General features: G+C 42.8%; 1 protein-coding gene across 7 annotated transcripts in view; it reads left to right on the top strand.

Moving 5' to 3' along the window:
• Nucleotides 1-15,542, top strand: part of ptpra (protein tyrosine phosphatase receptor type A) — a 313,384-nt gene that overhangs the window by 277,066 nt on the left and 20,776 nt on the right. For all 7 annotated transcript variants that reach the window (XM_043700933.2, XM_043701012.2, XM_043700779.2 and 4 more), the window contains one exon: nt 215-291. In XM_043700933.2, coding sequence (XP_043556868.1) covers nt 215-291 — 77 coding nt within the window. The remainder of the gene's footprint in view (nt 1-214; nt 292-15,542) is intronic.

Here is a 15,542-nt window from a genome sequence, read left to right as displayed (position 1 = left end):
TCCCAGCCAGGAGCAACTTCCAACAAAGATTTTTTAAAATGTGCTCTCAGACACTGGAAATAATTACAGATACTCATGATGAAGTATCAAGAATAGTTGAATAAGTTGGGAGAAATGTGAGTTGGTAAACAGAATACCATTCCCTGGTTGAATTGCAATGTGTTCAGTGCATGTTACAGTATAATTATGCATTTTTGTTTCCATGTGATTTCAGATGAGTTTAACAGAGTTATCATTCCTGTAAAGAGAGGCGAAGAGAACACAGATTACGTGAATGCATCGTTCATTGATGTGAGTTTTTACAAAATTAGTTTATCGTGCATTCTGAATGTAAAATCAAGTTTTCAATTAAACATTAGAGAAGAAACTACACTAGAACTTAGCACTTAACACAGCTTCCAGAAGTATTTTTCTCTGCTGTGAACTAGAATCTGCACTTTGGTGGTTATTCCTTAATTTGGCATCAATGTACTGGAATGTATGTTAGAAGTTACATGAGACCAAGTTATACCCAATAGATTTATTTGAAATCACAAGCTTTCGGAGCACTGCTTTTTCATCAGGTGAAGTGAAGTACACAGTCTCAAGAATTTATAAAGTTAAAAATCATACAACACCAGGTTATAGTCCAACAGGTTTAATTGGAAGCACACTAGCTTTCGGAGCGCCGCTCCTTCATCAGGTGATCACCGAAAGCTAGTGTGCTTCCAATTAAACCTGTTGGACTATAACCTGGTGTTGTTTGCTTTTTAACTTTGTACACCCCAGTCCAACACCGGCATCTCCAAATCAGAATTTATAGGCAGAGAGATCAAATAGCATACAAATGATGTGAGTGAAGTGTCAACAGGCTGAGTAATAAGTCACCAAAGCAGAAGTTGCTGGGCAAGTTCAGGTTTTGTAGCATCTGTGAAGTGAAATCAAGAGTTAACGTTTCGGGTCCAGTGACCCTTCCTCAGAACCTAAAACTTTAACTCTGATTTCACAGATGCTGCCAGACCTGCTGAGCTTTTCCAGCAACATTTGCTTTTATTTCTATTTTGCAGTATCTGCAGTTCTTCTGGTTCTTAAGTCTCTGCAGGTGACCACACCATACTGTTCTGTGTTTGTAAAATCTTCCTCACTGTCTTGTTTTGACACCACCACCTTGATAACTTATTATGATTTCTCGACCTTAATTAGTTTGTACAGTTTTGGATTATTAGTTACTTTGGTTAGACCCTCGCATGAGACTCTTATACCTATCATGTTATTCCAGTCATTTAGTTTGTCTCCAGCACCACCTTATTTTTATTTTTTGTAATTATCTCTCTGCCTTAATTAACTGAATTATAGGTCATCCCCTCACTTGCTATTCAGCTGTTGACACTTTACTCACACCATCTGACACTTTTCATCGCCTACAGAGACTTATTATTCAGCCTATCAATACTCCACTCACACTATTTATATGACCTTTTGATCCCTGCCTATAAATTCTGTGCCTGATGAAGGAGCAGCACTCCAAAAACTTGTGATTTCAAATAAACCTGTTGGATTATAACTTGGTGTCCATGTGACTTCTGACCTTGTCTACCTCAGTCCAACACTGGCACCTCCACATCATGGAATATATGTGATATACTCACTTTTCTATTCTGCAAGGTAGTATGTGCGATTTTTGAGAATATTTATAACTCAGGTCGAGGTTCTGGTTGTAAGTTTGCTCACTGAGCTGGAAGGTTTGTTTTCAGATGTTTCGTCACCATACTAGGTAACATCAGTGAGCCTCTGATGAAGCGCTGGTATTATGTCCCGCTTTCTGTTTATGTGTCTTGGTTTCTTAAGGTGGGTGATATCATTTACCGGTTCTTTTTCTCAGAGGTAGATGGGGTCCAAATTGATGTGCTTATAGATGGAGTTCCAGTTAGAATGCCAGGCATCTAGGAATTCTCATGTGTGTCTCTGTTTAGCTTATACTAGTATAATATTCTTACATACAGACAAAGAAGGACACCACTTTGACTGGGACTACATATCCATCCTCGGACAAGTTCAAACCCAAATGCAGCAAGATGTGGACAATATCCAAGCTTGAGCTGATAATTGATAAGAAACATTTTGCCAAACAAGTGCCAACTCAAACACGAAAGAGTGTAATCATCATCCCTTGACAATCTGTATCCTGAGAGTTACCATTGACCATATACTGAACTAGAGTACTCATTTAAGTACTGTAACCATAAGAGCAAGTCCAAGGCTAGGAGCCTTACAGCTAGTAACTCACCACCTGGCTCCCCAAAGTCTGTCCACCATCTACAAGGTAAAAGTCAGAATTATGAAGATACTTCCCAGTTATAAAGGTAAGTGTAGCTTCAACAGGTTGATGCCATCCAGGACAGAGCAGTCTATTCAATAGCAGTGATGTGTACAATCTACAAGATATACTGCAGAAATTCACCAAGGCTCCTTAGTCAGTATGTTCCAAATCAATGACCACTACCATCTAAAAGTTACAAGGGCAACAGATATATGGGCATACCATGACCCACAAGTTCTCCTCCGAGCCATTCACCATACAGACTTGGAAGTATATCATTGTCACTGAGCAAATCCTGCAACTCCCTTCCCCAACGTAACCTGTACCAAATAATCTCTTTAAGTTCAAATTGAAGGTGACAGCTTAGCATAACGTTCTCGAGGCCACTTAGCACACTAAACTTAGGAGCTCTTGCAGAGATCTGCTGGAACTGAGATGACTGACCTCCAACAACCACAAACATGTGTCTGGTATGATTCCAACCGGCTGAGAGTTTATTCCTACGAATTTTATTAACTCCAATAAATAAGAGCATAAGACCTGTAGAGGTTGCGCCCCCATTCAATAAGATCATATCTGACCTTTTTTTGTAGACTCAGCATCACTTATCCATCTGCTCAAATTTAATTCCTTTACTGTTCAAAAATCTATCTTTGCCTTAAAAACATTCACCAATGTAGCCTCAACTGCTTCACTGGGTAGGGAATTCCACAGATTCACAACCCTTTGGGAGAAGAAGTTCCTCTCCAACTCAGTCCTAAATCTGTTCCCCCTTATTTTGAGGTTATGCTGTGCAGTTCTAGTTTCACCCGCCAGTGCAAGCAACCTCCCTTCTCCTATCTTATCCATTCCTTTCATAATTTTATATGTTTCTATAAGATCCCCCCTCATTGTTCTAAATTCCAATGTATAGTCTAGTCTACTCAATCTCTCCTCATAAGTCAACCTTCTCAACTCTGGAATCAACTTTCTCTGTACCCCCTCGAGTGCCAGTACATCCTTTCTCATGTAAGGAGACCGAAACCCTGTAACACTGAAGGATAAAATTCCATTTGTTATTTTAATTATCTATTGCTCCTGCCAACCAACATTTTGTGATTCATGCACAAGGACACACGGCCCATTTGCACTGAAGGATAAAATTCCATTTGTTATTTTAATTACCTATTGCTCCTGCCAACCAACATTTTGTGATTCATGCACAAGGACACATGGCCCATTTGCACTGTAAAATGCTGTAATTTTTCACCATTTAAGTAGTCGTCCATTTTGTTGTTCTTACCAAAATGAATGACCTAACATTTACCAATGTTGTACTCCATCTGCCAGACCCTTGCGTACTCACTTAATCTATTTATACCCCTTTGCAGACTTTCCTTGATGCTACAACCAGTCAAACGAGGCCTTGATGTCAAGGACTTGTTACTCTCGCCTCACCTCTGGAATTCAGTTCTCTCGTCCATGTTTGAACCAAGATTATAATAAAAAGCTGAGTGGCCCTGAAAAACCCAAACTAGGCACCAAAGGGCAAGTTATTTCTGAGAAGGTGCTGCTTGACAGTACTTTGATGACACTTTCCATCACTTTACTGATTATTGAGAGTGACCTGGATATATTTGTCCTGAATTGTGTGTGCAGGACTCACTTGGGCAATTTTCCACGCTGTCACATAGATGTCAATGTTGCTTGGCTAATATAGTATGGCCAATTCTGGAGCCTGCCTTCAGTACTATTAATGGTATGTTTTGGGGGTTCCTAGCCTTTGCAATATCCAGTGCCTCGAACCTTTGCTTGTTATCACATGAGTGAGTTGAATTGGTATCTGTGATGCTGGGGACCTTCAGAGGAAGCCAAGATAGACCATTCATTCGGTACTTCTGTCTGAAGATTGTTGCGAATGCTTCAGCCTTGTTTTGTTCACACTGATGTACTGGACTCTCCAATCATTGAGGACATTTATGGAAAGTTCTCCTCCAGCAGGTTGCTTAATTGCTCCCCATCATTCACAACTAGATGTGGCAGGACTGCAGAACTTTGACCTAAATCTGTTGGTCATGGGATTGCTTAGCTTTTAGCGAGTTATGAGAAGATTAGTAGCTCAGGTTGAGGTTCTGGAGTAGGTAGCTGAGCTGGAAGGTTTGTTTTCAGATGTCTTGTCACCATACTAGGTGAACATCATCAGTGAGCCTCTGGATGAAGCACTGGTGACATGGCCCACTTTCTGCTTGTGTGTTTAGGTTTCCTTAGGTTGGTGATGTCATTTCCTGTTCTTTTTCTCAGGGGGTGGTAGATGGGATCCAAGTTAATGTGTTTGTTGATAGAGTTCTGGTTAGAATGCCATGTTTCTAGGAATTCTTGTCCGTGTCTCTGTTTGGCTTGTCCTAGGGTGGATGTGTTGTCCCAGTCGAAGTGGGACAACCCAAACTTTGGGTCTGCTACGTGGATAACACCTTTGTAATCACTAAACGAAACAAATTAGAGGAAACATTCAAGACTATCAATAATACCCTTACTGGCATAAAATTCACTAAAGATGAGGAAAACAACATTCCTAGATGTTGCAGTAGAGCAAACACCCAACTTCAGACCAGCGTCTACAGGAAAACAACACATACTGACCAAATACTGAACTACAGAAGCAATCATCCCAACACCTACAAAACGAAGTTGCATTAGAACATTATTTCAATCAGTAAGGGAATCAAGGGAAAATACACGCAATGTAGCTCAGATCCATCATGATATCATTGAAAGGTTTCTGACCGAAGTTCCTCTCTCTGAAACTGAGTACTAAATTCTACTGTGTTATGGTCACTGTTTCTAAGGGAATCTTTTATTCTGACATCATTTATTAAGCCTGCCTCGTTAGAATTAGATTTTATTGTTACATACATATTACCAGTTCCAAAATTTCCTGATCCCTGGTTGGATCCAAACATATATTAGAGTCGTAGAGATATACAGCACGGAAACAGACCCTTTGGTACAACTTGTTCATGCCAACCGGATATCCTAAATAAATCTAGTCCCATTTGCCAACATTTGCCCCATATCCCTCTAACCTTTCCTATTCATATACCCATCTAGATGCCTTTTAAATGTTGTAATTGTACCAGCTTCCATTTCCTCTGGTATTGTTCGAGGTAATGGTCCCATATCCACTCTATTCTTCCCCACGGCTTCCTGTTCCAATCTGACTCTACACAAAGATTAAAATTACCTATGTACTGCCTTTGTCACATATCCTTATTATCTCCTGATTTATTCACTGTTCCACCATGTACTGTTATGCAGCCTATAGACTACTCATTTTTGGGTCTGTTTGTCCTTTTTATTTCTTACCTCCATCTGTGTGAATTTTACATCTTTCAATTCAAGATCATTTCTTGCTATTGTACTTATATTTCATACCAACAGTGCCACACCATCACCCTTTCCTTTCTGCTTTATCTTTCAAAAAATCATCTTCCCCTGAATATTTTATTCGCAGCTTTAATCTCATTATAATCATGTCTCTGTAATAGCTGTAAGATCACACTCAGTAGTCTGTATTTGTGTGGTTAGTTAATTTATTTTGTTCTATATGTTCCACGTATTCAAGTAAATTGCCATCAGTTTTACTGTCTTACATATTTTCTTATCAACTTGTTCAGAGCACTGCTGCCTCACAGCGCCAGAGACCCGGGTTCAATACCCGCCTCTGGCGACTGACTGTGTGGAGTTTGCACGTTCTCCCCGTGTCTGCGTGGGTTTCCTCCGGGTGCTCCGGTTTCCTCCCACAGTCACAAAGATGTGCAGGTCAGGTGAATTGGCCATGCTAAATTGCCCGTAGTGTTAGGTAAGGGGTAAATGTAAATGTAGGGGTAGGGGTATGGGTGGGTTGCGCTTCGGCGGGGCGGTGTGGACTTGTTGGGCCGAAGGGCCTGTTTCCACATTGTAAGTAATCTAATCTAATCTAAAAAGATGTTATTGCACACCTCTGGAGCAGATGGGATTGAATCTATGTCTCCTCACTCCAAGGTAGGGACACTAGTACTGCACCACAAGAGCCCCATTATTTTGTTGTATGGCCAATATTTCCCCTTGTGACCCTATTTACCGCTCTTTCTTAATGTTTGTATCGTCTGTTCCTTCCTGTCTCACTCCAGGCATCATTATCCAAATAGCTGCCCTGTAGTTCTGCCATATCCTGTTGCTTTGTGAGCTGGTGCTTTTGCATTTCCCCTCTCCCAAACCCTCCTCCCCTTCTAATTAGTTTCAAAATCGCTGTACAACCTTAAATATTTGATTTGCCAAGGGACTTGTTCCAACACAGTTAGAACATGAGAATAGCTGTCTTCTATACCAGTCTCTTTGAGGGTTTTTGGAGCTGCTGTGTTCCAGGCAGTAAAGAACATTTCATTCCATTCGTGACTTGTATTTAGTTGTCCGTGGACTGGCTTTGAGAAGTAAAGAGTTAAGTTACTAACTGCAGAATTCCCAGCCTCTGACTTGGTCTTGTTGTACATACATGACCAGTTCAATTCAGCTTTGAGTCGATGATAACCCCAAAGATGTTGATATTGGGGAATTTAATATGGTAATGCCATTGGGTGACGATTAAATTCTGTCATGTTGGATATGGTCATTTTCTGGCACTTTTGTGGCACAGTTGTCACTTCCACTTATTATAAAAAACCTTAATGTCCAGGTCTCACTGCATATGGGCATGGACTGCTTCAAGATCCGAGAATCCTGAGATGCTTTAGTGAGGTCATTAATTATTCCTGTCTCATTACACAGGGCCAGCTGAGTAGTATGTGCAGTCTGTACACAATATTGGCAATAAGGTGTGATTACACTAGTGGAGGTACAGAAAAGGTTCATAAAATCTCTACAATGCAGGAATAGGCCATTTGGCCCATCGAGTCTGCACTGACCCTCCAAAGAGCATCACACCCAGAATCAGCACACCCCCACCCAACTCCATAATTCCATATTTACCATAGCTAACTTGCCTAACCTGTAAATCCTTCGTCACTGAAGGACAATTTAGCAAGGCCAGTCTACGTAACCTGTACATCTTTGGACTCTGGGAGGAAACCTGACAGGGAGAACAGTGCAGGAAAGCATGAGGGGAGACCTAATCGAGGTATAAAAGAATGAGGAGTATAGACAAATTGAATAGAAAACAGCTCTTCCCCTTAGTTGAAAGGTAATAAACAAGGGTGTATAATTTTAAGGTTTAGAGAAAGATAGGAGGTTTAGAGAAGACTTGAGGAAAAACTTTTTCACCCAGAGTTTGGTGGAAATCTGGAATGCATTCCCTGTGAAGATAGTTGAGATGTGACATCACAACATTTAAGAGTACTTGGATGAGCACGTAAAGTGTCATAACATTTAAGGCTATGGCTCTAGTGTTGGAAAGTGGGACTAGTGTAGACTTGGGTGTTCTTGTCAGACTTGATGCACTCAAGGGTCTCTTCTGTATTCTATGATTCTAAGTCTGGAATGGTTTTGAACATTGTACAATGAACAGTGAACATCCCCACTTCTGACTTGTAGCTTATTTTTCTAATCAGTCTGTTCAGAAATGTTATTCACCTATAGAATAACATTTGAACCCGGGTCTCTCAGTCTAAGGGTAGGGATACTACCACTGCACCACAATAGGGCCCGCTTCGTAATGGGAGGGGTCATTAGATCAAAAAGGTAAGCAGCAGGTGAGCGTGTGTGCAGGAGGGTTTAATTACAAGGCAGGCTATGAAAGGGGCAAAAAGCAAGGATAACTCCGGAGATATTATTAGATATGTTGGAAATCATGAGAGTATAAAAATTAGCACACGGGCACGTTACCTGAATGCTCATAGCATTCATAACAAGATCGCTGAATTAACGGCATGTCGCGAATGGATGTGATTTAGTAGCCATTACGGAGACCAGTTTACAGGATGGTCACAACTGGGAGTTAAATATCCAGGGATATCAGACTATTCGGAAGTACATGCAAGGAGGTAAGGGAGATGGCGCAGCTCTGATATTCAACGATGACATCAGGGCAGTGCTGAATTGAGTTGAATCTATTGTCATGCACGTGATGCACAGTGAAAAGCTTTGTCTTGCAAGCAATACAGTTAAGTAGCACAGATAAGTAAATAATAGGTGAACAGCAGCAAAAAACAAAAACACAGGTACAGTCGAGTATTAAGAGTTTGTGAGTCCGTTCAGTATTCTAACAATAGTAGAATAGTAGGTGTGTGTGTGTGTGTGTTCGTGTGTTCAGGATTCTGTACCTTCTCCCCGATGGTAGAGGTTGTAGAAAAACCTTGCCAGGCTGGTGGCCTTTCCTTGACAGTGGGCCTGGTAGATGGTTTCTATAGATGGCAGGTTGGCCTTTGTGATTGTCCGGGCGGAGGTCACCACTCTCTGTAATCCGATCTTGAATGGTACAATTGCCAAAAGAGGTAGTGATACATCCAGACAGAATGTTCTCGATGGTGCACCTATAAACGTTCTGGATTAGTGGTGCTGGAAGAGCACAGCAGTTCAGACAGCATCCAAGGAGCAGCGAAATCGACGTTTTGGGCAAAAGCCCTTCATCGCGAATATACCTATAAACGTTGGCAAGGATATTCGCCATCATGCCAAATTTCCTCACCTGCCTGAGGAAGAAGAGACGTTGGGCACTTGTAACGTTGTAACTTGTATCCACATGAAGAGTCCAAGAAAGCTTGTTGTGGATGACCACTCTCAGGAGCTTGACACTCTCCACTCATTCCACCTCTGTGCTGTTAATGTGTAGGGGGAGATAAGTAACATTCTGCCGAAAGTCAGTAATGAGTTCCTTGGTTTTGCTGGCATTGAGAGCTAGGTTATTCTCAGTGCACCATTTTTCCAGGTCTTCCACATCCTGTCTGTAGTCTGTTTCATCGCCATCTGAGATTCGACCGATTATAGTGGTCTCATCAGCGAACTTGTAAATGGCAGGTATCTGGTATTTGGCGACGCAGTAATGGGTATACAGAGAGTACAGTAGGGGACTGAGAACGCACCCCTGGTGGCTTCAGTGTTGAGTGTTAGCGAGGATGAAATATTCTCCCAAATCTTCACTGATTGTGGCCTGTGGGTCAGGAAACTGAGGATCCAGTTGCAGAGTGGAGCTTCATCAGAGATCATTAAGTTTAGTAATCAGTCTCGAGGGGATAATAGTGTCGAAGGCTGAACTGTAGTCAATGAGTAGGATTCTTACGTAGTTGACCTTGGGGTCAAGATGTTCTAGGGGGGAAGTGAAGGGCAAGTGATGTGGCATCTGACATGTTATGGCACGTGGTATGGATCTGTTGGTCCGATAGACAAATTGGAGTGGGTCAGAAGTAGTGGGGAGGCTGATTAATGCCATTACCAGTCTTTCAAAGCACTTCATGACCACCGAAGTTAGGGTAACTGGGCAGTAGTCATTGAGACATGCTGCATGAGCCTTCGTAGGCACAGGGATGATGTTGGCCTCTTGAAACAGCATTGTGGTCAGAGTTCCCGAAATGAGGGCGGGGGATGGAGCGATAGGCATCTTTCACAGTGGTGTAGCAGTGATCTAAAATGTTTAGGCCCCTGGTGGGGCAGGTAATGTTCTGGTGGTACTTGGGCAACACCCTCCTTAGATTAGCTTGATTGAAGTCACCAGTTACAATAAATAGGGCCTCGGGGTGTTCCATCTCCAGGGTGTTAGTGGTGGAGTACAGCACATCCACCACTCCCTCAACCTTTGCTTGTGGCAGTTTGTACATAGCAGTTAGTATAGCAGCGGTAAATTCCTGTGGTAGATAGAAGGGGTGGCATTTGATGGTGAGGAATTCAAGGTTTGGGGAGCAGGGTTGCAATGTCAATGCACCACAAGTTGTTGATTAAAAAGCAAACCCCTCCACCCTTTGTTTTACCCGAGGACACTGTACGGTCCATACGATGGATAGAAAAACCATCAGCCTGAAGTGCACAGTCGGGAGTGGATGCTTTGAGCCAGGTTTCTGTGAAGCAGAGTGCATAGTAGTCCCGCAGTTCACGCAGGAAGCTGAGCCGTGATCTGAGTTTGTCCATCTGTTCTCCAGAGATTGTACATTTGCTAGGAGTAAGCTAGGAAGGGGGTCTTGAAGCCACGTAGTCTCAGTCTTACTCGCAGAACGGCACGCTTAACCGGCTTCCTCGCAGGTTTCTTACATTTGAGTGGTCCATAGTCTGGTGGAGTGGATTGTGACTGCTTCCAGTTAAGTGATCCTTCCTAGGACCCTGTGGAGCACATAGGTTGCAGTTTAGTGTAGTTTTGCAGAGGGTCTGCTTAGCACCCAGTGTCGCAGGTAATTTACGGTGTGGTTGTTTTTACAGGAGGGAGTTTGCTTAGGACCCAGTGGAGAAGTTCCTGGTTTCATCTGCTGCCGGTTTGCTGCTCCAGGTCCAACCGCGTTTTTTACAGAAGTATTTGGGCTGCTCTCCAGATATGTTCTGATAGATTTCACATCAGGCGGGCCTCTTATGAGGCCGAGAGCGTTCCATGTCGGTTCTCCTTACCGGGGCAAGTCTTTCGCGTCCCTCTATTTTCTGGCAGGCCTCAAGCCTGGGGCTCACGTAGGCTGCCTCCTTCTGAACTGGTCGGATGGGTCATGGGCACCATGAGGTTTGCTGTCATCATCCAGTAAGCTGGTTTTGAGGATCGGAGGAGCTTCAAACCTTTGAGTTTAGATAAAACATACTTTTAAAAATTACTAATAACTATGCTATTAAGTTTAAAGAGTGTGAAATGATTGTAAGAAATAGGAAACTTAGATCTGCATACAGGAGCTCACAAGGAGTCGACCCTATCCAGCGCCATTTTGCTTCTTCAATGGTATAGATTTTATGGAGAATAAGGTTTAATCCGTTTGGGTGGAAATTAGAAATTCTTAAGAAGAACAAGTCACTGATAGGTGTAGTCTATAAGCCACCAAATAATAGCATCACATTGGGGCGTGCAATAAGCAAAGAAATAACTAATACCTGTTAAAATGGTATGGCAATTATCATACATTGACTGGTCGAACCAGCTCAGTCAGGATAGCCTTGAGGAGGAGTTCATTGAGTGAATCTGTGATAGTTTTCTTGAACTGTATGTAAGAGGACTGACAAGGGAACAAGCTATCCTAGATCTAGTCCTGTGTAATGAGACAGGAATAATTAATGACTTCATAGTTAGGGATCCTCTTGCCAGGAGCAATCACAGTATAGTTGAATTTAGAATACAGATGGGGAGTGTGAAAATAAAATCTAAATACAGGTTCCAGTGCTTAAATAAGGGAGGGGAGTTGGCTAAAGCAGACTGGAAACAAAGACTTTGTGGTGGGGCAGTGGTTGACTTCCAAAGCAGTTTGTTCAAGTGCTCAGCAAAAATATATTCCAGTGAAAAGGAAGGTCTGCAAGAAAAGGGATAATCAGCCATGGGTGTCTAAGGAAATAAGGGAGGCTATCAAATTGAAAGAGAAAGCATACAAAGTGGCCAAGATCAGTGGGAAACTAGAAGCCAACTATTAAGACAGCAATCTAGGTTTGTTCAATATATCATTTCAGTTATGAGAAGGGAGGACTGCAGATGCTGGAGATCAGAGTCGAGAGTGTGGTGCTGCAAAAGCTCAGCAGGTCAGGCAGCATCCGAAGAACTGGAGAATCGACGTTTCGGGCTTAAGACCTTCATCAGGAACGAGGCTTGTGGGCCGGTGGGCTAAGAGATAAATGGGAAGGGGGTGGGGCTGGGGGAAGATAGCTGCTGTAATCTTTTGCTATAAATTCAGTGTCTTATCTGATGAAGGAACAGCGCTCTGAAAGTTGGTACTTCCAAACAAACCTGTTGGACTATAACCCCCTTGTGTGATTTTTAACTAAGATGAGTAGCAGAGCAAAGTGTGCATACATTTTGGTAGCGTAACAGTAAAAAAGATTATTACTTCATGGTAAAAGGTTGCAGCATGCTGCTATGCAGAGCGACCTTGATGTCCTCGTGCGTGAATCACAGGAAGTTGGTCCGCAGGTACAACAGATAATTAGGAAGGCAAATAGAATTTTGGCCTTCATTGTCAAAAGGGATTGAGTTTAAAAGCAGGGAGGTTATGTTGCAGCTATGTAGGGTGCTGGTGAGGCAACACCTGGGGTACTGCATGCAGTTTTGGTCTCCTTACTTGAGAAAGGATGTGCTGGCACTAGAGGGGGTGCAGAGGAGGTTGGCATATGAGGAGATACTGAGTAGATTGAGCTTATATTCTTTGGAATTTAGAAGAATGAGCGAGTTCTTATAGAAAGATATAAAATTATGAAGGGAATAGAAAAGATAGACACAGAGAGGATGTTTCCACTGGTACGTGAAACTAGGACAAGAGCCTCAAAATTAGCAGGAGCAGATTTAGGACTGAATTGAGAAGGAACTTTTTCACCCAGAGGGTTGTGAATCTCTGGAATTTCCTCCCCAGTGAAGTAATTAATGCTACTTCTGTAAATATTTTTAAAGCTAAAATAGATATTTTTTGAACAGTAAAGGAATTAAGAGTTACGGTCAAAGGGGAGATAAATGGAGCTGAGGCCACAAAAAGATCAGTCATAATCTAATCGAATGGCAGAGTCGACTCGAAGGGCCAGATGCCAAATCATCCGCCGACATTTCCGCCACCTCCAAAAAGACCCCACCACCAGGGATATATTTCCCTCCCCATCCCTTTCCACCTTCCGCAAAGACCGTTCCCTCCGTGACTACCTGGTCAGGTCCACGCCCCCCTACAACCCACCCTCCCATCCTGGCACCTTCCCATGCCACAGCAGGAACTGTAAGACCTGCACCCACACCTCCTCCCTCACCTCTATCCAAGGCCCTAAAGGAGCCTTCCACATCCATCAAAGTTTTACCTGCACATCCACTAATATCATTTATTGTATCCGTTGCTCCCAATGCGGTCTCCTCTACATTGGGGAGACCGAGCGCCTCCTAGCAGAGTGCTTTAGGAAACATCTCCGGGACACCCGCACCAATCTCCACACACCGCCCCGTGGCCCAACATTTCAACTCCCCCTCCCACTCTGCCGAGGACATGGAGGTCCTGGGCCTCCTTCACCGCCGCTCCCTCACCACCAGACGCCTGGAGGAAGAACGCCTCATCTTCCGCCTCAGAACACTTGAACCCCAGGGCATCAATGTGGACTTCAATAGATTCCTCATTTCCCCTTCCCCCACCTTACCCTAGTTCCAAATTTCCAGCTCAGCACTGTCCCCATGACTTGTCCGGACTTGTCCTACCTGCCTATCTCCTTTTCCACCTATCCACTCCACCCTCTCTTCCCTGACCTATCACCTTCATCCCCTCCCTCACTCACCCATTGTACTCTATGCTACTTTCTCCCCACCCCCACCCTCCTCTAGCTTATCTCTCCACGCTTCAGGCTCTCTGCCTTTATTCCTGATGAAGGGCTTTTGTCCGAAACGTCGATTTTCCTGCTCCTTGGATGCTGCCTGAACTGCTGTGCTCTTCCAGCACCACTAATCCAGAATCTGGTTTCCAGCATCTGCAGTCATTGTTTTTACCTCAAAGGGCCAGATGCTCCTATTTCTTCTGTTCTTATTTTTATGTTCTTATGAAGCACGTGAAGATTGTTGGGCCTCAGGCTCTACCCTGAGGAACTCCTGCGGTGGTGTGCTGGGACTAAAATGATTGACTTTCAGCTATTGTTATACACAGTAACCTTTGAATTGTGCTGAGCTCCATCCAATCAGATCATATCTGAGAGTTTGGCTGGCTGGTCAAGCAATCTAACATGAGATCCTGATGGGCTCAGAAGTACCACTTGGGATCACTTGATAGTCTTACTATTCAATATAATATATCCATTCGCCACATGCAATAACCCACCACATGTGTATAAGACAATAATTCTTTTTTATAACACTGGCCAGGAAATTATCTTCAAGAAGTGATAATTAGACAGGATCTTACACTCATGATAGAAAGAAGTATTAATGGCAGTACTAAAATTTGATCACCCAGAGCACAATGGAACAACCACAATCTTTATTTGTGCTAGAAAAGACTAGAGGAGCTGAAAATCATTTAAATGGGGAATACTGCATAAAGCTGCAGAACAGAGGGAATGGGGAGTCCTCATCCATGAATCACAAGAGGTGAGCATCAAAGTTCAAGTTTAATAGGGAAGGCAAATAGATTATTGGCCTCTATCTCAAGAGAATGAAGTATGCAATGGTGGGCATGATCTATATGGACTTGTGCTTTTTGTCATTTATATAAATGATGTTTACATGAAACATAGAAGTACTGGTTAGTAAGTTTGCAAATGACACCAAAATTGGTGGTGGACTGGACAACAAAGAAGGAAACAACGGGATCTTGATTAGATGGGCCAATGGCCAAGGAATAGCAGGTAGAATTTAGTTTAGATAAATGTGAGGTGCTGCATTTTGGAAAGGCAAATCAGGGCAGGACTTATACATTTAATGGTAAGGTCCTGGGGAGTGTTGCTCAACAAAGAGAGCTTGGAGTGCAGGTTCATAGTTCCGTGAAAGTGGAGTCGCAGGTAGACAGGATAGTGAAAAAGGTGTTTGGTATGTTTGCCTTTATTGGTCAGTGAATTGAGTATAGGAACTGGTGGCTTATGTTGTTTCTGTTCAGGACATTGGTTAGGCCACTTCTGGAATACTATGTGCAGTTCTGGTCTCCCTGCTGTAGGAAAGATGTTGTGAAAATTAGATTAGATTAGATTCCCTAACTTGAAAGGGTTCAAAAAATATTTACAAGAATGTTGCCAGGTTTGGAGGATTTGAGCGATAGGGAGAGGCTGAATAGTGTGTCAGAGGCTGAGGAGTGACCTTATACAAGTTTATAAAAGTCATGAGTATGGATAAGGTGAACATGCAAGGACTTTTCTCTGGGGTGGGTGAATCCAAAACTAGAGGACATAGGTTTAAGATGAGAGCGGAAAGATATAAAAGGGACCTTAGAGGCAACTTTTACATGCAAACAATGGTGTGTATGGAATGACCTGCCAGAGGAAGTGGTGGAGACTGGTACAATTACAGCACTTAAAAGGCATTGGATGAGTACATGAATAGGAAGGGTTTGAAGGGATATGGGCCAAATTCTGGCAAATGGGACTTGACTTATTTAGGATATCTGGTTGGTATGGACAAGTTGGACCGAAAGCTCTGTTTCCATGCTGTACATCTCTATGACTATATTAAAGTAGGGAG

This window comes from Chiloscyllium plagiosum, unplaced genomic scaffold (assembly GCF_037043375.1).
Source record: "Chiloscyllium plagiosum isolate Xiang-an unplaced genomic scaffold, Cpla_swu_hap1 HiC_scaffold_1, whole genome shotgun sequence".
Lineage (NCBI taxonomy): Eukaryota > Metazoa > Chordata > Chondrichthyes > Orectolobiformes > Hemiscylliidae > Chiloscyllium > Chiloscyllium plagiosum.
This window is presented reverse-complemented; position numbering and strand designations above follow the sequence as displayed.